Source organism: Bubalus bubalis, chromosome 11 (genome assembly GCF_019923935.1).
Source record: "Bubalus bubalis isolate 160015118507 breed Murrah chromosome 11, NDDB_SH_1, whole genome shotgun sequence".
Classification (NCBI taxonomy): domain Eukaryota; kingdom Metazoa; phylum Chordata; class Mammalia; order Artiodactyla; family Bovidae; genus Bubalus; species Bubalus bubalis.
The window spans coordinates 18623362-18647033 of record NC_059167.1 but is presented as its reverse complement, the minus strand read 5'-3'; the positions used below and the strand labels follow the sequence as shown (position 1 = coordinate 18647033).

At 38.2% G+C, this 23672-nt stretch overlaps 1 protein-coding gene across 5 annotated transcripts in view; it reads left to right on the top strand.

Moving 5' to 3' along the window:
- PSEN1 (presenilin 1) overlaps nt 1-23672 on the top strand; it is a 67528-nt gene that overhangs the window by 20520 nt on the left and 23336 nt on the right. For all 5 annotated transcript variants that reach the window (XM_006055206.4, XM_006055204.4, XM_006055205.4 and 2 more), the window contains exons 4-7: nt 7205-7458; nt 9580-9721; nt 18323-18390; nt 21923-22143. In XM_006055206.4, coding sequence (XP_006055268.1) covers nt 7205-7458; nt 9580-9721; nt 18323-18390; nt 21923-22143 — 685 coding nt within the window. The remainder of the gene's footprint in view (nt 1-7204; nt 7459-9579; nt 9722-18322; nt 18391-21922; nt 22144-23672) is intronic.

Genomic DNA, 23672 nt, shown 5'->3' with positions numbered 1-23672 from the left:
AGTGCAGGTCCTGGGGCACTGACTCAATAGTTGTGGCGCATGGGCTTAGTTGCTTTGCAGCTCATGGGATCTTCCTGGATCAAGGATCGAACCTGTGTCCCCTCCATTGGCAGGTGGATTCCTAACCACTGGACCACCGGGGAAGTTCCCATCTTAACCATTTTAAAATGTGCAGCTCAGTAGTGTTAACTATATTCACATTATGGTGCAGTAGATTTCTAAAACATTTTTAACTTGCAAAACTAATACTCTGCACCTGTTGAACAGGATAGCCCCATTTCCCTGTCCCCAGAGCCCCTAGCAAACAGTTATACTTTTTTTTTCAAGTTAGACTAATTTAGGTACTTTATATAAGTGGAATCATGCAGTATTTGTCTTTTTGTAACTTGCTTATGCATTTCACAGTATAAAGTCCTCAGGGTTCATTCATGTTTTAGCAAGTGACAAGATTTCCTTCTAAGGCCGAATAGTACTCTGTTGTACATATGTATCACATTTCCTTTATCCATCTATTGTTAGACATTTGAGTTTCTTCTGTCTCCTGGCTCTTGAAAATAGTGCTGCAGTGATCATGGGTGTGAAATACAATATCTCTTTGAGATACTGCTTTCAGTTCTTTTGGATCTGTACCTGGAAGTAGAGTTGCTGGACCATATGACAGTTCTGTTTTTAATTTTTTGAGGAACCTGCATCGTTTCTTATCGCAGCTGTACCCTTTTACGTGCCCATCCACAGGGCACAAGGGATTCAACATCTCTGCACCCTTGCTAATACTTGTTATTTTCTGGTGAGTTTTTTGATAGTAGCCATTCTAATGGGTGTAAGAGAGCTTATTTTAGTTTTGATTTTAATTTCTCTGATTAGTAACATTGAACATCTTTTTTGTGCTTGTTGGCCATTTGTATATATTCTTCTTAGAAATGTCTATCAAAATGTCTGTTCAAGTCTTTTACCATTTTAAAATCAAATTGTTTCTTTGTTGTTAAGTTATAGGAGTCTTTTATATATTCTGGATATTAACCCATTATCAAATATATAATTTGCACATATTTTCTTCCATTCTCTGTGGCTTTTTTACTGTTTCTTTGATGCACAGAAGTGTAAAGTTTGATGTAGTCCCATTTGTCTATTTTTGCTTTTGATCTTTAATTTCTTTTAGCAATATTTTATGATTTTTCAGTGTACACATATAATCAGGGTTCCCCAAGACCATGCTCAGGTTCAGTGATAAGCTAGTAGAACGACCCACAGATCTCAGAAAAGCTGTTATACTCACTGTTACAATTTACTGCAGTGAAAAGACACAGATTAAAGTTAGCAACAGAAAAAGGCACAAGGGCAAGGATCCAGGAGACACCAGGCCCAAGCTTCCGATTGTCTTGTCCCAGTGGAGTCATGCAAACAAATGCTTAATTCTCCCAAGAGCAGTGTGAGACAACATGCAGAGAGTACTGCTCACCAGGAAAACGTACTTGAGCCTGGGTGTCCCAGAGTTTTATTCAGGGTTTGTCATGTAAACATGGCTGGACATAGTTCTCTAACCCCTCCTAAGGTCAAGCAGATACCCTGTGGCTCAAGACTCCCATTGTGGATCAGATTGTTAACGTGACCCAAGGCCTCATGTAAACAGAAACAGTCTTAATAGGCAGGCTGTTCCAAGGACTTAAAGGTTATCTCCTAGGAGCCAGGCCAAATCTTTCTACGGTGTATGCAGGTTTTGGACACCCCTGACCTGCTGAGTTAATCCTTTACAGTACAAAAGCTCTTTCACATCTTTTCATCCTTCGGGTCTCAGCTCAAAATGTCATGTCCTTAGAAAGATATTCTCTGGTCACATTACTTGAAAGTCCCATTCTATGTACTTATCACATCACCCTATTATAGTACTACCCTAATCTGTAATTATCTTGTTTATTAGCTGTCTTCCCCTGCTTGAAATCAGTTCATGAGGGCAGTCATGTTGGCTGGTACGTCCTTGTACATAACTGGCATTCACTGTTTTTTAAATTTAAAAGTTTTAACTAAAACAAAGTACCATAAGGCAAATAGAAAAAATGACAAAGGATATGAATACTTAGTTCATTTTAAAAAATGATCATTTTTTCCTAATGATAAGAGACATAGAAGTTAAAATTAAACTGAGATCCTGTATTTTAATACCTATCAGTTTGGTAAAAATCCAGGCATCGCAAGCTTACTATGTAGACAAGGGCTTGTTGAAATAGGCACTCTCCTGCATTGCTGAGTGCGCTATTTGGCTGTACAAATCAGGATTTGAAGTGAATATATTGACCTTGTACTTCAGTGAAGTTATCCTATAAATATGCCCCTTCATGTGTGAAATAACTTCACTGCAGTGATGTTTGAAATGGCAAAAAGTTGGAAGCAAGTTCGGTGTCCATCACTAGGGGATTGGCCTAATTACAATATCTTCATACACTGACTGTGCAGCTGGTTTTTTTTAAGAGAATTAAGGATATTCTTTACTGACATGTAGAAAACTTTCTAAGATACCATTTAAAAAAGAAAGCATAGTATAGGACAGTGCATTTCTTGTGCTACCATTTCTGTGGACAAGGGGAATGAGAATATGTATTCGTATTTGCTTGTGTATGAATAAGGAAACTTTGAAAGGATTTGCTGAGAACAGTAACCAGTGGTAACCTGGGGGGCTAGGAAACTGAGAGTTAAGTGGGAGGTTTTTTACTGTATGCTTTTTCATACTTCTTGAGTTTAGAATCAAATGTGTATTTTGCCTCTTTAAATAAATTGTATTTTTTAAAAAGACATAAATTATATAGTTAATTTTTAAAGTAGTATCCAAAGTATTATGTGAAACAGTGCTCTAGTATCCTGTATCAGCTCTGAGGGCGGGGCAGGGTGGGGTCAGTAATGTTCACTATAAACCAGAATATCCAGTCGAGTACCCTTAACAAGCTGTTATGATTGCCTCTTTCATGCTAGGTTGACCCAGTTAAACAGCTCACGTAGCCTTATAGGAGAACTGTGGTGCCATAGAAAGAACAGTTTTGAAGTGAGAGATTTGAATTTGATTTTCCTACCTCTGCTGTTTTCTGACTATAAAATTTTGTATCAGTTGCTTTACTGTTCGTCTACCAAAACCTCCCAACATATAAAGATAAACAAGATGAAGTGAAAGTGCTTTTAAATTATATAAGTACTTTATATAAATCATATAATACTAAATTACATAAATGCTTTGTAAATGCTATATTAAGAGAGCTGTTATTACTTGCATTTAGTTTATACTAAACATTAATCAGCCCAAGTTGACCATAATTGTATTGCTGAATATTAGCCACAACTGCAGCGTTCTTAGCATATGGCACAGTCCCCTCCTTCTTAGAGGGTTGAAGTGTGAATTCCCTCAGCTCTCCTGCTTCTCAGCTATCTACCCCACTATGCTCCTGTTGTCTAGAGCCCACCTTTCTCATAACCCTTTCTTTCCTACTGAACTTCAATGACTTGTGTTCAGCAAAAATTATCTTTCTTGATAAGTGTATATATTTTTCTGTCTTTTGTGCTTTGCAATTGTTTCCTTTCCACTCTCGTAGGCCTGGAGTCTTCATAAATGTTTCCTCCATGTGATCAAACTGAGGCAGAGAGCACCAGTGCCTTTGTAAGGCCAGCTTTTCTCTCTTCTTCCATTCCCCATCATTTATCCCCTACCCTGCTTCATTAGTTATCATCTCTGTGTTCTGTATCATCAACATTTTCTTCTAATCCTAACTCTATACTTTGACCTGACAAGTATGTTCAAGTCTCTGACATCCCTAAAATAACTTTTTAAAATTTGAATTTCCTCTTTTGTCCATTTTTGTTCTTTTTTGGCTTCAAGGAATAATTGCCTTTAATTTCTCAGTTTCCATTCATTCCCCAGTCCATTACAATTTATGGATAACCTGCTGCTTAAGCTTAGAGTTATTCACACTTCTCTCCTTGGTGGTCATCTCACTTTGTATTTTTCCTTCCACAGCTGTTGTGTTACATTAATGATCAATGCATCCATCTATACTTTCTCCCCGAGGTTTCATCCACTTTCATAGCTATGGAAACTAATGGCTTCCTTCAGCTCTCTTCTGAGCTCGAAATGCACCTGTCTAAATTCTCTCTCCACCTATCTAAAACCTCTCTCCGCTCCTCTAGATGCTTATCTTCTTGTGCTCCCTGTGTGCATCAGTGCTCTCACCACCTTCCTAGTCCCTTACGCCAAAACCTCCAGAGTCCTCGTTGACTCCTTCCTGACCATTCGCATGTAATTTGCCACAAAGCTCTGTCATTCGCTTCTGAAGTATTTTTCTCACACCCCCTCCTATTTTCCATCACCATTTCAGCAAGTTTGTTAAAAATGAAACATAATCTGATGTGTCACTTCCTCAACCTTAGCAATTTTATTACTTTTTTGTTGCCTACAGGACAAAGTCTGAAGTCCCTGGTGTGGCAAACAAGGTTCTTTACAACCTGTTCCTAACCTTCCTTTTCCTGCCACCAGCCCTGACCACCCTGTTCTCAGCCACCTCAGGAGTTCTCATAGGTTTTCTGCCTGGAGCCCATTCACCTTCCATTCTTGAAGGTTCTATTCAAGAATTGTATCTCTCATGTTGTCTTTCTTTTTTGCTTTAAATTTTTATTGACATATAGTTGATTTACAATGTTGTGTTAGTTTCAAGTGTATAGCAAAGTGATTCGGTTATTCATATATACATAGTGATTCAGTTACACGTATATACATATGTGTATTTTTTATTTTTCATATTATTTCCCTTGTGGTTAATTACATGATATTGAATATGGTTCCCTGTCTTATACAGTAGGCCCTTTTATTTTATTCTATCTTACATATAGTAGTCTGTTATTTGCTAATCCCAAACTCCTAATTTATCACTTCTCTACCCTCTTTCCCATTTGGTAACCATAATTTTGTTTTCTATGTCTGTGAGTCTGGTTCCATTTTATAAATAAGTTCATTTGTTATCATTTTAGATTCCAAGTATAAGTGATGTCATATATTTGTCTTTCTCGGATTTACTTCACTTTACTTCACTTATGATCATCTCTAGGTCCATGTAGCTGCAGATGGCGTTATTTCATTCTTTTTTTATGGCCGAGTAATATTTCAGTGTGTGTGTGTGTGTGTGTGTGTGCGTGCGTGCGTGCCACATCTTCATCCTTTCATTTGTTGATAGACATTTAGGTTGCATCCTTGTCTTGGTTATTGTAAATAGTGCTGCTGTGAACATTAGGGTGCATGTGTCTTTTTGAATTAGAGTTTTATGCCCAAGAATACAATTGCTGGATCATTTGGCAACTCTAGTTTTTCAAGGAACCTCCATATAGTTTTCCATAGTGGCTGCATCAGTTTACATTCCCACCGTATGTTGCCTTTCTTGATCATAAAAAATTAGTTCTGTAGCACTTTGTTCACATCTCTAGTATTTCTCTAATATTAAAACTATCTTATGAGCTTCTAAGGACAGCATCTAGATCTTTTTAATTTCTGCTGTAGTGTTACAGCAGAGTAACTGAAATAGAGAATTCTTATAATTACTTATGGAATGAATAAATTGAAAGTCAAGTGAAAGAGAAAGCCTACAGTAAGTCTGCAGAGCAGTCATGTTGTCTTGTGAATGACAGATTGAGAGGAGGTTGCTGCTAAGTCACTTCAGTCGTGTCCGACTCTGTGTGACCCCATAGACGGCAGCCCACCAGGCTCCCCCGTCCCTGGGATTCTCCAGGCAAGAACACTGGAGTGGGTTGCCATTTCCTTCTCCAATGCATGAAAGTGAAAAGCAAAAGGAAGTCGCTCAGTTGTGTCCGACTCTTCGCGACCCCATGGACTTGCAGCCTACCAGGCTCCTCCATCCATGGGATTTTCCAGGCAAGAGCACTGGAGTGGGGTGCCATCGAGAGGAGGTTAAGAGCTTGATTTCTGCAGTCAGGCACACCTGGGTTCAAACCCTCTTTATAACACAAGCTGTGGCTGTTTCCTTGCCTGGAAAGTGGTGATGGTAAGGTGGTTGTGAGAGTTAAATGTCAAAGTACACATCAGGAATTCCTTGGTGGTCTAGTGGTTAGGATGCAGGGCTTTCACTGTTTAGGGCACAGTTTCAGTCCCTGGTTGGGGAACTAAGATCACACAAGCCTTGACGTGGAGCCAAAAAAAAGGCACATATTACAATCCCTAGTACTGCTATTATCAAGCATGTAATATACTTGGTTAAACTCTATAGTCAAAAATGAGATACAAGGTGTGTCTTCCTATGAGCTTCCTGTCTTAACCAAGCTGATTACCTCTTGTCAGCAACAGTGACTATCAGTCTACTTTCATATCCTGTTTTATTTACTTCTCTGTTATTTTTCTCCTATTTTCTATTATTTTTATTTTGTTGTTGTTAATGCTCTTGAGATTCATTCTACCCTTTATAACAACTGAATTTTAGATCTAATAATATCAAAAAGGAAATTGAACTTGATTAGGCAAGGATAGACCCAGGATAAGGATAATGGTAAAAAAGTGATGTTTAGAACTAGAGAAAAATGCAATCTACTTTCATTCCTTCATTCTTGCGTTTATTGTTCCCTTCCTCTATATAGGTGGGAATGGGTTTGGAGAGCATCAGAATTAAGGCCTAGTTTCTTCCTGTAAAGGTTTGTTTTTTTTTTTTAAATTGAATACTGTTTTGAGATAACTGTAGATGGTAAGAAATAATACTGACAGATCCCCTGTATGTCACAACAAAGATTTTGAAGTCTTATTAATAATGAAGGTGAGATAGTTCCTTGTATAAATGATAGGAAACTACAGGTAAAAAAGCATTTCATGATTTTAAAAAAGGTGAGAGTACTCTGCTTGGAGCTGCAGTAAATAAAGAAGGCTTCTTGCAGATGTCATTTTTTAAGTCAAAAATTCCAAAGAATGAGTACAGTTGTATTAGAGTTAGAAAGAGCCGGGTGAGAGGGGGGACATGGGTTCCTCCAGTGGACAGTGGTAAATAATCTCGACTTTTAGGCTGCGTACTTCTTGTAAATTGATTCTCTCTTGCTTTAAGTTTTTGGAAACTCGCGTAATAATGAGCCTGTTGTTACCCTGGGATCTAATCATTACATTTTCTGTTTTTGATATAGAACACTTTGATTTTCCTGGGAGTCTGACTTACTGAAAAATCTCTTCCTGTGCTTTTAGAATGACAGTAGAGAGCGGCATGATCACAGCAACGAGAGGCGGAGGCGTGGCAACACTGAGTCGGTATCCAATGGCCGAGCCCCCAGCAGCTCACAGCAGGTGGTGGAGCAAGAGGAAGAGGAAGATGAGGAGCTGACATTGAAATACGGCGCCAAACATGTGATCATGCTGTTTGTCCCTGTGACTCTCTGTATGGTGGTAGTTGTGGCCACCATCAAATCAGTCAGCTTTTATACCCGGAAGGATGGGCAGCTGTACGTACGAGTATTGTGGGTTGTTATTCTCGGCCAATCAGGCTGTCCTGCGTAGCGTGTCATCATCACCTTGAAGACCTCTGACCTCTGCCCTGAAGGGCCGTGAAGGCTAGAGAGTCCATCCTCTCTGATAACTGGAAGCAGATGATGCTTTACGTAGAGAAAATAAAGCTGCAGAGTTATTTTTTTTATGTAGCATCCCTAGATTGGGCTCAATTTATTTGGAATTGAGCAAGTAAAGAATTGAGTAGTGATTTTAGCACCTCAGGGCCATTGGGCCCATTGTTCTTCTCCCTGGAATGTTTTTTCCTTTTCTAACTTTGGTAGATTAATTCCTATCGTCCTTCTCATCTTGGCTGAAAAATAACTTCCATGATCCTCCTAAAAGAATTAGGCCCTTCCTGGTATTCTGTCGCACCCTGTTCTTTTTTCACTTGTCACAATATGCAAGTGTACTTTCCTTACTTAATGCCTGTTTTCCTTCTATACCACGAGGACTACGAGAGCACTTTTGTTTCCAGGGTGAGGAATGTAATAAATGTTTGGCCAAAAAAAAAAAAAAGTTCAGTGAAAGGATGAAGAAGGAATGAAACTGGCACTAAAGTGTCTGCCAAACTGTCACGTAGATTCTCTGGTGCTGTTGGTGTCCGCCCTTTGTCTCCAAGAAAAGTACTTTGATTCAGATGTCACCTAGTTCTGTCTCTGGGACCCTGTTGGGCTCAAGATGTTTTAAGTGAATTCTGAAATTGGCAAGTGTCTGGAAAACTCTTTGGGGTTCTGAAAGCCAGGCTTTAACCTTTTGAGGGAAAGGCTAAGACCATGAGTGAAGAGCAGGGGTTGGAGACAGTTACCAAAAGAAGTTGGGGAATATTGTCTCTGTAAGTTAAAGTTAGGTTTGGCTGCATATTATAGAACCAGGTTAGCAAGCTGTGCCCCACAGCCCAGATCTGCCTGCTACCTCCCTTGGTAAATGAAGTTTTACTGGAACATGGCCGTGACCATTTGTTTATGTATTGTCTTCGGCTGCTTTCATGCTATAAGGGCAGAGTTGAATGGTTGCAGCAGAGACCATATGACTCACAAAGCTTAAAATATTTACTCTGTAGTCCTTCACAGAAAGTTTGCCAAGCCCATTATAGAAAATCAAAACAGGAAATTCCCTGGTGGTCCAGTGGTTAAGACTCGACGCTTTCACTGCTGAGGCCCAGGTCAATCCCTGGTCAGGGAACTAAGATCCTGCAAGCCGAATGGCACAGCCAAAAAAAAGAAAAAATTTAAAAACTGGTTTGAGTTATATACATATTTTCTGTCTCCCACAGAATAGTGAAGAGGTAGTATTTCAGATTGTACAGTGCTTTCTTTTCACCAAGGACTCAGGCTTCTTCATTCCTTCTCTTTTGGCTTCAGTTGTCTAGATTATTTCAGGGTCCAGTATTGGTGCTGGAGCCCCAGCCTTCATTCACACAGCAGGAAGGAATGGAAGAGAAAAGGACATAGACATACCTCTCAGCAGAACTCACTCCTCCCTTAGAAATTCCACAGACCACATCTGCTTATAACTCAGTGGTCATTACTTATTCTCGTGGCTATACGTAACTCCAGGGGAGGCCGAAATAAAGTCTTCTGTTGAAAACATTGGTACCTGGAATAAAAGTGTTTTCATATGAAACAAGGGTAGATGGATATGTGACATTATCTCAAGACAACTTGAGTTGTAGTCACCCTACAGATACAAGATAATTATCCACCATTTTACCTTCCTGTTAGAACCACTTGTAGCCTAGGTAGTTTATGGCAGAATCTGGTAGGACTTTAACAAATCACTGATAAGCTGTGGAGAAAACATTTGATGAGGTAATTATTTCAGTATAAAGCATCCACTAGATGGAGCCAGTGTCTGGCACACGTGGGTCCACCTCTATTTTAACCATCTCCTTTTATTTTGAAGAACTTATTTTAGCATAAAGCTGCTTTTCTTAGGTTAAAAATTCTTGGTTACATTGATGAGCTGGAAAAAAAGTGATTCATAAGGTATCAGTTAAATCTGGGAAAGAAAACTGGTTTTGGAGAGCATGTAGTTTAGAATCTCCATTAACCCCGGGGGCTTTTGTTTTATTACAGAATCTATACTCCATTTACAGAAGACACGGAGACTGTGGGGCAGAGAGCCCTACACTCAATTCTGAATGCGGTGATCATGATCAGCGTCATTGTCATCATGACGATTCTCCTGGTGGTTCTGTATAAGTACAGGTGCTACAAGGTGAGCGTGAGACACAGAGCTTTGCTTTCCACCATCTTTTTTTTTTTCCTAATGATTTTATTTATTTTTGGCTGTTCTGGGTCTTTGTTGTTGCGTGGGTTTTTCTGAAGTTGAGGCGAGCGGGAGCTACTCTAGTTGAAGTGCATGGGCTTCTCATCACGACGGCTTCTCTGGTTGGGGAACGTGGGCTCAAGGGCATACAGGCTTCAGTAGTTGTGCCGCGTAGGCTCAGTAGTTGCGGCTCCCAGGCTCTAGAGCACAGGCTCCAATAGTTGTGGCACATGGGCTTGATTGCTTCACAACCTGTAGGCTCTTCCCAGATCAGGGATCGAACCCATGTCTCCTGCATTGGTAGGTGAATTCTACCACCGCGTCACCAGGAAAGCCCTCCACCATCTTCTTTATTTTATGGTTGGATTGTCCTGTCACCTTACTCGGTCTAATAAAGAAAAAGATCTTATATTCTAAAATTAAGTTAATTTTTAGTCTCCCCCTCCTCATTTATGGAACAAAAAGGCGTAAATGAAAAACAAATGTTTTCATAAAATATTGCAGTCTAAATGGTTTTAACATTTTGATTTGCAGTATACTTAGGACCTTCCAGAAGAATATATCCTAAGACCTTTGTGAATTCCCTCATTGACAAGTAGCACTATATGATATAATTGTCCCCATAAAATAATGTATAACCACAGAAAATCAGATTTTCAGCTTGAATGCATGCATGCTCAGTTGCTCAGTCGTGTCCGACTCTGTGACCCATGGAATGTAGCCCACCAGGCTTCTCTGTCCATGAGATTATCCCAGCAAGAATACTGGAGTGCATTGCCATTTCCTTCTCCAGGGGATCTTCCCCACTCAGGGGTTGAATCTGAGCCTCCTAAGGCTTCTGCATTGGCAGGTGGGTTATTTACCACTGAGCCACCAAGGAAGCCCCTTCAACTTGAGTACAAAGCAGTGAAGCCACCTCCAGATGCCGATGTTGAACTCATTGATGACTGGCTGAATTCCCGTCCATTCCCTCACCTTCTCTCCTGCAGGAACAGGAATTTTTTGCTTGGGAAATAAAGGCAGGGGCGGTTATGCAGGGAAGAGACAGGCCCAGACCTCCCAGTCTCTGCTCCCTACCTCATGCTACCTAAGTAATTTGAGGGTGAATTTCAGCTGTCTGGCACATGTTTCAGATTCATGCCTCAGAAAAATGACAAATTATTAGTTCATGAACCTTTAGGCTCATTCTCAAATAAAAGAAATAAAAATTAACTTTTCAAATATTGGATTCTACACTCTTTTTACTTCTGTATTTTCTATACTTCAGTATATTCTTTAATATGATTAAAATCAAATGTATAATCAGTATGTGTCCTTTTTTAAAACTATTACTTTGGCATAAGCATTTTCCCATATTATAAATTCTTAGAAAATATGTGTAATGACTACATAATATTTGACTCAGTGTATTGTCATTAACTTCCCCTAATTTGGACATCTGAGTTCTTTCCAGATGTTCACTATCCTAAAAAACAGTGAATGTCTTTATGCATAGAGCTTTTCAATTTTTCAAATTATTTCCTTAGGATATAAGCCCAGGCACAGAATTTCTGGAGCAAATTATCTACATATTTTTGGCTGTCTTGGTATGCAGAATTTTGTTTTCAAATTGATAGTATCAATTTGTACTTAACACTAGCGGTGAATGAGGCTGTCTTACTCTACTTTCACTAGCATTGAATTTTTAAAAATACCTGTGCAGGGAATTCCCTGGCAGTCCAATGGTTAGGACTCTACATTCCACTGCAGCGAGCAAGGGTTCAATCCCTGGTCAGGGAACTAAAATCTCACATGCTGTACAGTGTGGTTAAAAATACATATATATATTATATATATATTAAAAATACATATATATATTATATATATATATATAATCTATTCTAACCCTAATAGGCAAAGCAAAAATGTCTTAGTTTGCTTTTAGTTGATTGATTATTAGTGAGATTGAATATCCTTTCAGTATTCACCTTTTCACTGTTCACAAACTTCTAAAATTATACAGAGTTTAACCTTGTTTGTTGAGTGGGTAAAAGTATTAACCTAAGTGATGACCATTTACAGTCTGACATCAGAATCTGGAGATTGAAGACAAAAGATGTGATGTGACAGGAGTCATCTACACTCAGGCACCCAAAGAGCAAATGATGTAAAACCATTCCCCTCCCACTGCTTAAACGTGCTCATGTCTCAGTTACTTTTATCTTTTTTTTCACTATATACAATTTTGTGTACATAGACGTGTCTACCTGCCAGTTCCATTTCTCTGCTTTATTGGACTCTCTTTGTGACTTGTATCTGGATTGTGTGCTACTTTTGTTCTTCACATGTTAGTGGAAGTCCCCTAGGGATTTACATTCTTCTTTGGTGTTTGGAAACCTCTTTCTGCTTCTCCAGCAGGAACTTAGAGGGCTTCTCATCTTGCTAAAGCCCACTTAGGTTGTGTTGAGTGCAGGTGGGGGAGGGCAATACTGGAGGGAAAAGGTGGTAAACTTAGCCCTGGCTTCCTGGTACTTCTGATTCCCCAGCCTATGTACTGGCAGCTGCGTGCATTCGGTCTAGATTTTATAGGTGTATTTGGTAGGAGAGACAGGATGGAATGGGCTTTGTTACACCTTATTAACTAGAACCTATTCTCAAGGTATTTTTGGTGGTTTTGTGCATCTTTTAGTTAGTGCTTCGTGTTAGACAGTCTAAGGTTTATACTCAGCTGGATTTCCATGTCCACCCATTCACTGGTGGCGTTTTGCTTTGTTTTTTTAAAATGCTTATGTCTTGGCCAGCCCAACCAATCCTACAGCAACAAGTTGTTTACTTTGATTCTTAGTATAAAAATAAAAGGGGCTTTTGAGTCAGAAATTCAGAAACTTGCCAGGACCTGTTTGGAAATAAGCCCTGAGGATTTGTTGTGTCAGGAGTTGGTTGTGCAATGTCTTTGAGAAGCACAGGAAGCTAAAAGACCAAACAAACCTTAAAAAGGAAGAACTGGAAAAGGCAGTTTAATGATTTATTGTTTGATGTAGATGAAACCATATAGCTTACTGAAGTCACATGATTTCTGGCCTAGATAGTTCAGTGTTTAGAGGAGATCTTTGCCATACTGTACTGAATCAGGGCTCATTTGTTTCAGAGCCAACAGGAAAGCTGAACTAGGGATTTTTGCAAGATGAGAAAGGCCTGTTTTACCACCTGATGTTCTAGGAAAAGGGGAGGTGTTACTTAGTCATCAGAAGAGGCTTTGAATTCAGGTAATAATTCAGAAAATCATAACATCTGTGATTAACCTAGTAAGAAAACCATTTAAAGTCATTATTGCAGGCAGAGGGCTAATATTTTTGCAGTATGAAGAGCACTTACAAATAATTAAAATTATGGATATCCTAATAAGATATTTTAAAAACACAAAAAGAGAAATTATGAAGGAAATCTAAATGGCCAGGAGAGGAAAAGAGGAGAGAGGGGTGTATGTATATTTCCTCACTAGCAAAAAATATATATATTAAAATAGCGAATTAACATTTAGCTTATTGACTTGGTAAAAACTAATCAGAACTTAATTTGTGGAGTCACTAAGCCAGTATATATCAGTAGTCAGTAATTAGAAAATGTCTATACACTTTGATTCTGTAATTTTGCTTTCATGATTTATTCTAGAGAATTAAAAATGCTGAAAAATGTTTGCATACTAGATACTAATCCTAGCATAAAATATAATTGGAAAAAGAAGGAAAACCCCACAGATTCCATGCATAAGGCAAATTGTGAACTCATGCATATAAGCAAACTATTATTAAGGCATTTAAAATCTATATTTTCAAAAAATATTTGGTGGAATGAGAATTTGTCTGTAATAAAAATAGAGTTTTAAAAGACAGAATGTAAACTCTTATATTACATGATTCTAATTTTTTAAAGGTCTTTACATATGCAGATAAACATGTCTGAAAAGGAAAGATTAATATCAACTTTGGTTCTCAGTGGTCAGTGGAAATTGTTTTTTTCTTTTAGTGTTTCTATATTTTCTTTTTTTTTTTTTTTTTAGTGTTTCTATATTTTCTATATGTCATAAGTATATATTACTTTGTATTCAGAAAAATACTGTTTTTTTTAAATAGCATTTCATGTTCCCTTGCCCCTCCCCACATAAAACAAGATAAAAAAACTTTCCTTAAGAAAGTTGAGGATTCCTAGTATGCAATATTTACTCTCGCCCTTAATTTGGAATTTAATATGGAATATCCATGTACATCTTCCACTCTTTAGAGTTTTTTGTTTTGTGTTATTTTATATGGGACTTCCCTCGTGGCTCAGTGGTAAAGAATCTGCCTGCAATGTAGGAGACCTGGGTTCGATCCCTGAGTCCAATCCCTGGGTCGGGAAGATCCCCTGGAGAAGGAAATGGCAACCCACTCCAGTATTCTTGCCTGGGTAATTCCCTGGGCAGAGGAGCCTGGCAGGCCTACAGTCCATGAAACTTGGATTATTTCTAAAGCTGGCTTGTGAGTACAGTGGGCTAGGATGCATATGGAAAGATTCCTTTTTGCTTAAGCTTTATTGTTTTCTTTGCACATGAAATAAAGGACTCCCTTCAGAATATTTTGCTAAAGTTGAAGTACTTAGAGGGAAATGTACAGGTGTCTTCAGCTTACTTTGATACATATTAAAATGGACTCATCAGGTGGAGAGATGGATAGCAATGTTACAAAGCAACTACAGCAAATGTGAACCATAGAATTTAGGTGGTATATGGGCAGTGGTTCACTGTGTGTTTGAAAATTTTTATAATAAAATGTTAGGGGAAGTTTTTGTGTAAGAACACCAGAAATTAAATTTATTGTATTTGGATAGTAAATTTAGAATATTTAACTGTTGAAGGAATACCAACTTTCATGATGGAAAACCACTCTTTTGACCTTTTCCCAAGTTGTAACATTTTATAAAGTTGTTTTAAAGAAAGGCAGAGAGACTTTTTAAGAAATCTTTTCTTTCAAAGGATTTAATAATCACGTATCACCTTGAATGATCAAAACAGAGCCAAAAGAGAAAATGAACATAGATTCTAATGTTAACTTCAGTAACAACTAGATTTTGATAACTTAGAGCTGTATAATTGGAACAACTAGATCTGGGAGGTGGGGGTGGAAGATTTTTTCTTTTAAATGGAGACAAAATAATATTCTTGATCTGAAGCTTTTCTTTTTATAATTTAATTTATTTATTTATGGCTATGCTGGGTCTTCATTGCTGTGTAGACTTCTAGTTATGGAGAGCAGAGTCTATTCTTTAATTGCAGTGCACGGGTTACTCACTTAACTGCTCAAGCTTCTCCTTGTGGTGGCTTCTCTTGTCTTGAAGCACAGGAATTGTGGCACATGGGCTCAGTGGCTGCAGCTCCCAAGCTCCAGAGCACAGTCTCAGTTAGTTGTGTGGCAGGACCTTAGTTGTTCCAAGGCAGGATCTTCCTGGACCAGGGATCAAACCTGTGTCTCCTGCATTGACAGGCAGATTCTTTACCACCAAGCTGCCAGGGAAGCCCTGGAGCTTTCTTTTTTATTTCTTTAAGGTTTAATTTGATCTTTCTGGTTAAGAGATATGTTTGGAAAAGTTGATGGTTAAGTAGCTTCTTCTGTCATAACAGTAAAATTCATTGAAAGAATAAAGATGATTATGGGTGTATCTACCTTAAAATAATTTTACTTTTGGTTAAAAACTACTTGACAGTTTATCATATTTCTCCATTCTGTTTTTTAAAACTGCAGACTCCTTGGGTTGTATAGTATTTTCCCAAATATACTCATCACGTAAAATTACCATAATTTTTTTTATCTTGTATAATAGATTAATCAAGCTCTAGGGACTTTTCCTAGTGGTCCAGTGGTTAAGGCTTCGTGCTTCCACTGCAGGGGGCATGGTTTCTATCCCTGGTTGGGGAACTAAGATCCTGCATGCTATATGTTCAGTTCTGTTCAGTTCAGTCGCTCAATTGTGTCTGACTCTTTGCGACCCCACCAACTGCAGCACACCAGGCCTCCCTGTCCATCACCAGCTCCTGGAGTTTACTTAAACTCATGTCCATCGAGTCAGTGATGCCATCCAACCATCTCATCCTCTGTCACCCCCTTCTCCTCCTGCCTTCAATCTTTCCCAGCATCAGGGTCTTTTCAAATGAGTCAGCTCTCCACATCGGGTGGCCAAAGTATAGTATATGGCTAGGCCCCAAAAAATAATTGATTAAAAATCAAGTTCTGATTCTATCTCTCATTTTAATATGCTTTACATGAGTTATAGGGACTAATATTTATATAGTGCTGTATGAATTCTGTGTTATAATGATGGACTGACATATAAGCATTATTAATGAACCAAGTAAAATAAACATAGCATACTAATACTGAAATCTCAGATACTGAATATTTTTTCTTCAAATGGTTATATAATTTAGAAGGCCTATTTTCTCTGTACAGTTAATGTATGTGTACACTGGTCACTTAACTGAATTTCTGAGTTTCAGTTTTGTAACTTTGATTTATCAGTTATTTTATTTTATCAATTTATTATCAGTTATTTTATTTATTAATCTTATTGTAGGAATACATCAGAATTCCTCTATTGAAAATATTGCTCCTTTAAAGTATAAATGTTAACTGTTGACTCTATTGATACCTTTTCTAATTGAAGTCTAGTTAATTTATAAAATACATTCTTGTTGTTTATCTATTTTACACATAGTGGTTTGTATCTCTTAATCACATACCCCCAATTTATTTTTTAAAATTTTTATTAGAGTGTAGTTGATTTACAATGTTGTGTTAGTTTCAGGTGTACAGGAAGATGAATCACGTGTGTGTGTGTGTGTGTGTGTGTGTGTATATATATATATATGTATGGGGTCGCAAAGAGTCGGACACGACTGAGCGACTGATCTGATCTGATCTGATGTATGTATATGTCCACTCGCTTTTTCTAGGGTTCTTTTCCCATATAGGCTATTACAGAGTATTGAGTAGAGTTCCCTGTGCTATACAGCAGGTTCTTATTAGTTGTCTATTCTATGTATAGCAGTGTGTGTATGTCAGTCCCAATCTCACAGTTTATCCCACACTCCCTTTATCCTTTGGTAATGATGTTTGTTTTCTATATCTGTGACTCTGTTTTGTAAATAAGTTCATTTGTAGCCCCCCTTGTTTTAGATTGCACATATAAGCAGTATCATATGATATTTGCCTTTCTGTGTCTGACTTACTTCACTCAGTATAACAATCTCTAGGTCCATTCATGTTGCTACAATGACATTATTTGGTTCTTTTTATGGCTGAGTAGTATTCCAGTGTATATATGTACCACGTCTTCTTTATCCATTCCTCTGTTGATGGACATTCAGGATGCTTCTGTGTCTTACCTATTGTAGATAGTCCTTCCGTGAACATTGGCATACTCCTAATTTGTACCCCCCACTTCTCATTCACCTTTGGTAATCACTGTTTTTTTCCTATATCTGTGTATCTGTTTCTGTTTTACATGTACATTCATCTGTATTATTTTTTAGATTCCACTTATAAATGGTATCATACAGTATTTGTCTTTCTCTGACTTACTTCATTAAGCCTAATATTCTTTAGGTCCATCCATGTTGCTGTAAGTGGCAGAATTTCATTCCTTTTTAAGGCTGAGTAGTATCCCAGTGTGTGTGTGTGTGTGTGTGTGTGTGTGTTTACGCGTACTGCATCTTCTTTATCCATTTGTCTGCTGATGGGCAGTTGGGTTGCTTGCATATGTTGCCTGTTGTAAATAGTGCTGCTGTGAACACAGGCGTTCATGTATCTTTTCATATTAGTGATTTTTTTTTTTTCTGGATATATATCCAAGAGTGGAAGTGCTGGATCATATGGTAATTTTAGTTTTTTTGAGGAACCTTCATTTTGTTTTTCACAGTGGCTGTACCAATTTTCATTGCCTCTAACAGGGTACAAAAGTTCCCTTTTTTCTACATCCTCCCCAACATTGGTTATTTGTGGTCATTTTGATGATAGCCATTCTGACAAGTATGAGGTAATACCTCATTGTTGTTTTGATTTGCATTTCTCTAATAATTAGCGGTGTTGAGTATCTTTTCGTGTGCCTGTTGGCCATTTGTGTGTATTTGTTGAGAAATTGTGTTCTCCCATTTTTTTGATTGGGCTGTTTGTTTTTTTCTTTTCTTGGTATTGAGTTCTGTGATTTGTTCATATATTTTGGATATTAACCCCTTGTCAGTCATATCATTTGGAAATATTTTTCCCATTCTGTAGGTTGTCTTTGATAATTTATTTTGAATGTATCTTTTCTTTTAAAATTTTACCTATTTCTAAAGGAATGAAGGTCTCTATGTATGAAATTTCTATTTTATTAGTAGTTCAGCACCAACTGTTACAGGTATTTACTGTTCCTAAAGCTGCTTCTGTTTTGGTATTTGAAAATCATAACATATAAAGAAATAACTATTTTTGAAGTAAGAAGTTGGATTTTTTTTTTTAGGTTGTGGGATTTATTAATTATATTGAAATTCTTTTCTAGGTCATCCATGCCTGGCTTATTGTTTCATCCCTGTTGTTGCTGTTCTTTTTCTCATTCATTTACTTGGGGTAAGTGGTGAAATATTTGGTCTGTTTTTCAGAAATTAACTGTTTGGACTCTATAACTGTCACTTAAAGAAATGTTCTTTGTTGATGAGTTAGTCTTAAATTATTGTTTCCATGTACAGATCATCCTTGGTATGTATACAACTTGTTAATATTATCAATAAGTTCAGTTCAGTTCAGTCACTCAGTTGTGTCCAACTCTTTGTGACCCCATGGACTGCAGCACGCCAGACCTCCCTGTCCATCACCAACTCCCGGAGTTTACTCAAACTCATGTCCATTGAGTTGGTGATGCCATCCAACCATCTCATCCTCTGTCGTTGCTTCTCCTCCTGCCTTCAGTCTTTCCCAGCATCAGGGTCTTTTCTAATGAGTCAGCTCTTCACATCAGGTGACTAAAGTATTGGAGCTTCAGCATCAGTCCTTCCAGTGAACACCCAGGACTGATCTCCTTTAGAATGGACTGGTTGGATCTCCTTGCAGTCCAAGGGACTCTCAAGAGTCTTCTCCAACACCACAGTTCAAAAGCATCAATTCTTCGGTGCTCAGCTTTCTTTGTAGTCCAACTCTCACATCCATACATGACCACTGGAAAAACCATAGCCTTGACTAGACGGAACTTTGTTGGCAAAGTAATGGCTCTGCTTTCTAACATGCTGTCTAGGTTGGTGGTGACTCAGAGGTTAAAGCGTCTGCCTCCAATGCGGGAGACCCGGGTTCGATCCCTGAGTCGGGAAGATCCCCTGGAGAAGGAAATGATAACCCACTCCAGTATTCTTGCCTGGAGAATCCCATGGACGGAGAAACCTGGTAGGCTACATACAGTCCACGGGGTTGCAAAGAGTCGGACATGACTGAGTGACTTTTCTTTCTTTCTTTCTAGGTTGGTCATAACTTTCCTTCCAAGGAGTAAGCGTCTTTTAATTTCATGGCTGCAGTCACCATAGGGATATGCTTTTGTTGATCCTTATTTATAATAAGAACTTAAAGAACTCAACACTGCAGTTAATTCTGTCTTTTTAGTAAAGCAAATTTACTGTATTCTTTAGTATAATTTATAAATCAATATTAATACATTTCAAACAAGTATAAACATGAATTAATTGATTTTCAAACTTTCTTTTTTTTTCATCAGTCTTTTTTTCTTTCAACTGAAATCTTACATGAGAACTGCACATACAACATAGAAAAAAGTGGAGCTGCTCTGTTGAAGAGAATAGAGAGGCTCAGAGATTTGCCCACTTGGTCTTTCTCTCAGCCCCAGTAACAGAATGCAGGTCATTGCACTAGCTCTTAAATTAGGAACAGAAACATTAAAAGTAAAAAATAAACTGAAGGATTAATTCTTTGGTAGAGGCAGGGAGAATGACCATAGACCAAAGAAATCAATGTAAGAATCTCTATGAAATAGATTATTTTCTCGGAAAAAGCTAATTGCCAATACTGACCACTGAAGTGATAGAAAATCTAAGTAGAGCAAAGAAAAAAATACAGAAAGTTGTTGAAGAGGTTCTTGTCCACCTCCACCAATAACAATAATACCAGGCTCAAATAATTTCATAAGAAAATTCTATTAAACCTTTAAGGAACTGATAATTCTAATACTATTTTAACTGTTCCAGGACATAGAAAAAGCAGAACGCTTCCAGATTCTTTTTAAGAAGCCAGAGTAATATTTATACCAAAACCCCATAAGTAATCAAGTAAAAGGAAACCATAGACCACTCCTATTTACTGATGCCAAAGAATAACTCAGTCTAGTCGCTCAGTCATGTCCAACTTTTTGCGACCCCATGGACTGCAGCACGCCAGGCCTCCCTGTCCATCACCAACTCCCAGAGTTTACCCAGACTCATGTCCATTGAGTCGGTGATGCCATTCAACCATCTCATCCTCTGTCGTCCCCTTCTGCTCCTGCCCTCAATGTTTCTAAGCATCACAGTCTTTTCAGAAGAGTCAGCTCTTTGCATCAGGTGGCTAAATTATTGGAGTTTCAGCTTCAGCATCAGTCCTTCCAATGAACACTCAGGACTGATTTCCTTTAGAATGGACTGGTTGGATCTCCTTGTAGTCCAAGGGACTCTCAAGAGTCTTCTCCAACACCACAGTTCAAAAGCATCAATTCTTGGGCGCTCAGCTTTCTTTATGGTCCAACTCATATCCATACATGACTACTGGAAAATCCATAGCTTTGACTAGACAGACCTTTGTTGGAAAAGTAATGTCTCTGCTTTTTAATAAGCTGTCTAGATTGGTCATAACTTTTCTTCCAAGGAGCAAGTGTCTTTTAATTTCATGGCAGCATTCACCATCTGCAGTGATTTTGGAGCCCAAAAATATAAAGTCTGTCACTGTTTGCATTGCTTCCCCATCTATTTTCCATGAAGTGATGGGACCAGATCCCTTGATCTTAGTTTTCAGAATGTTGAGTTTTAAGCCAACTTTTTCACTCTCCTCTTTCACTTTCATCAAGAGGCTCTTGAGTTCTTCACTTCTGCCATAAAGGTGGTATCATCTGCATATCTGAAGTTACTGATATTTCTCCTGGCAGTCTTGATTCCAGCTTGTGCTTCATCCAGCCCAGCGTTTCTCATGATGTACTCTGCATATAAGTTAAAAAGCAGGGTGACAATATACAGCCTTGATGTACTTCTTTTGCAGTTTGGAACCAGTCTGTTGTTCCATGTGCAGTTCTAACTGTTACTTCTTGACTTGTGTATAGACCTCTCTGGAGGCAGGTCAGGTGGTCTGGTATTCCCATCTCTTGAAGAATTTTGCACAGTTAACGATAGTTTGGAATTTTTTGGGTTTTGTTTCAAGTGCTGGGATATCTAAAATACTGTGAATAGCTGCATTGTCCAGCTATTTCAACATTTGCTTTGAAATTTCTAAATGGAAAGATCATCTTTCTGCATAGTCTCCAGATTCTAGTGACTAAATGACTGCCTTCTTTCTCCTCAGTTACCTGTCTTCTATATTTGTATCTCTTTAGTTTAAAATGGAGTTTCCTCCCACCCAAATTAAAATATTGTTTTCTTCATGGTAAAAATGCTAAACATTCATTGTGAAAAAAAGAAAAGAAGAAAAGTTAAGAAATTTCAAACTCCTGGCATCTAAAGCTATGTCCTGCATCTTTTCAGGAATTACTATATTGATGTCTTGCTCTCTCTTCTCATACACTAGTTCACATAAATAAGATCATGTTTTTTTTTTTTCAGGCAGCAATATGTCATGCCTGTATTCCATGTTTTGTATATAAATATATGTATAAAATGCATATATTTAAATGGATGCACTAAATTTAATTTTATGAAAATAATATCGTATGTCCTAAGCTCTAAACTTTATTTTACATGTTTTATTTTTTTTCCAATTTCAGATACTGCAAGGATTTCCTGAAGTACAGAATAGCATTTTAGGTGTTATATGGCCTTTTTTTCTCTTTTTAGTTTTTGTACTTATTTTTACAGCTGTGGCTGTGATACTTGTTTCCCATTTTTATGAATGATACAAGTATCTGTTTAATTTTTTTCAGGGAAGTGTTTAAAACCTATAATGTTGCCATGGACTACATTTCGGTTGCGCTCCTGATCTGGAACTTTGGTGTGGTGGGAATGATCGCCATTCATTGGAAAGGTCCACTGAGACTCCAGCAGGCATATCTCATTATGATCAGTGCCCTCATGGCCCTGGTATTTATCAAGTACCTCCCAGAATGGACCGCCTGGCTCATCTTGGCTGTGATTTCAGTATATGGTAAAACCCGAGACTGACATTTTGTTCATCACAGAAATACCTCCTGGTGTGTTTTCCTTCCTCTTCTAGTTATCTTGACTTAGGGAAAATAACAGTAATATCCCATAACTTTTCAGTAAATAATCAGTTAGCTATAATATCTTTTTCATATAAAGATTTCAAATCTTTTGAAGTTGAGTCCTTTAAAAATGTTTTATTATTGCCTCCAGTTTAACTCAGGGATGAGTTAACAGAAGGATCCATAGACTTCTGGTTGTAAGACTTAGATTCACATCCCATTGCTACCACTGACATAAATGACCTCAGGAGCCCTTTGCGATCAAATGAGTGAGCAAACAGCGGTGGGAATTTGTACCCTTTATGGACAGCAGTGGAGCTACGTGTGATAGAGCTCACTGGAGAGTTGTGCTTTTCATGTCTTAATCCAGGCATCCTTGATCAAAGAATGGGATCCAAGTTAGCTGAACTTTAGGCAGCCATCCTATTTTGGCCTATTTGTGTGTTTTTACAGACCCTTGAGACTTTGCCAGTAGTCTAGCCACCTGGTTCTGCCAGTGGTAACAACAGCAGTTACTTATCCAAGGTTTCTCTCTTTAGGCAAAGTAACTGAGACAATCTCTTGCTTCATAGATACCAAAAATAGAAATCAAAGTTATACATGTCTCTGTACATATTAAATCTGCAATGCAGACCTCAATTTGGAGTTCCAGACATTCTAAATATACAATGCTGAGCTCTTGAACAAGGTGTGCAGTGTAACTTTCACCTCCCTTATAGTCTTGTGATATAGGCTTCACAGGGCACCATTATGACATACTGCTGCTGCTAAGTCGCTTCAGTCGTGTCTGACTCTGTGCGACCCCATAGACAGCAGCCCACCAGGCCCTCCCGTCCCTGGGATTCTCCAGGCAAAAACACTGGAGTGGGTTGCCATTTCCTTCTCCAATGCATGAAAGTGAAAAGTGAAAGTGAAGTCTCTCAGTCGTTTCCGACTCTTCGCGACCCCATGGACTGCAGCCTACCAGGTTCCTCCGTCCATGGGATTTTCCAGGCAAGAATACTGGAGTGGGGTGCCATTGCCTTCTCCTAGAGCAAGTTAAAACTTAATAAATGAAACATCAGGGGTGAACCATAATAAAGAATCTGATTCTGTTTTTGATATTAAAAAAAAAAAGCCATTTATGGAGACAGACTGCCTGATTCAAATCCGGACTCTTTTACTCCTGTAATTTATTGGGTATGTTACTACAGACACACCACACTCAACAGTGGAGTCTTAGTTGTTATGAAGATTAAATTGAACAATGCATACAGTAAATGTATACAGTATCTACCAGTAAATATTAGCCGTTCCTCAAAAATATATAATCTTGTGAAGTAAACAAGGTTGTTGTACTTGTTTCACTGCTAAAGGCCGGAAGTTTGTAGAGGTAAAGTATTTACCAAAGCTTACACCATTTGATCTAGAATCTGAGTCCTAAGTCCCATATTCTTTCTAATACAATACACTGTTACTCCCCATCAACCCT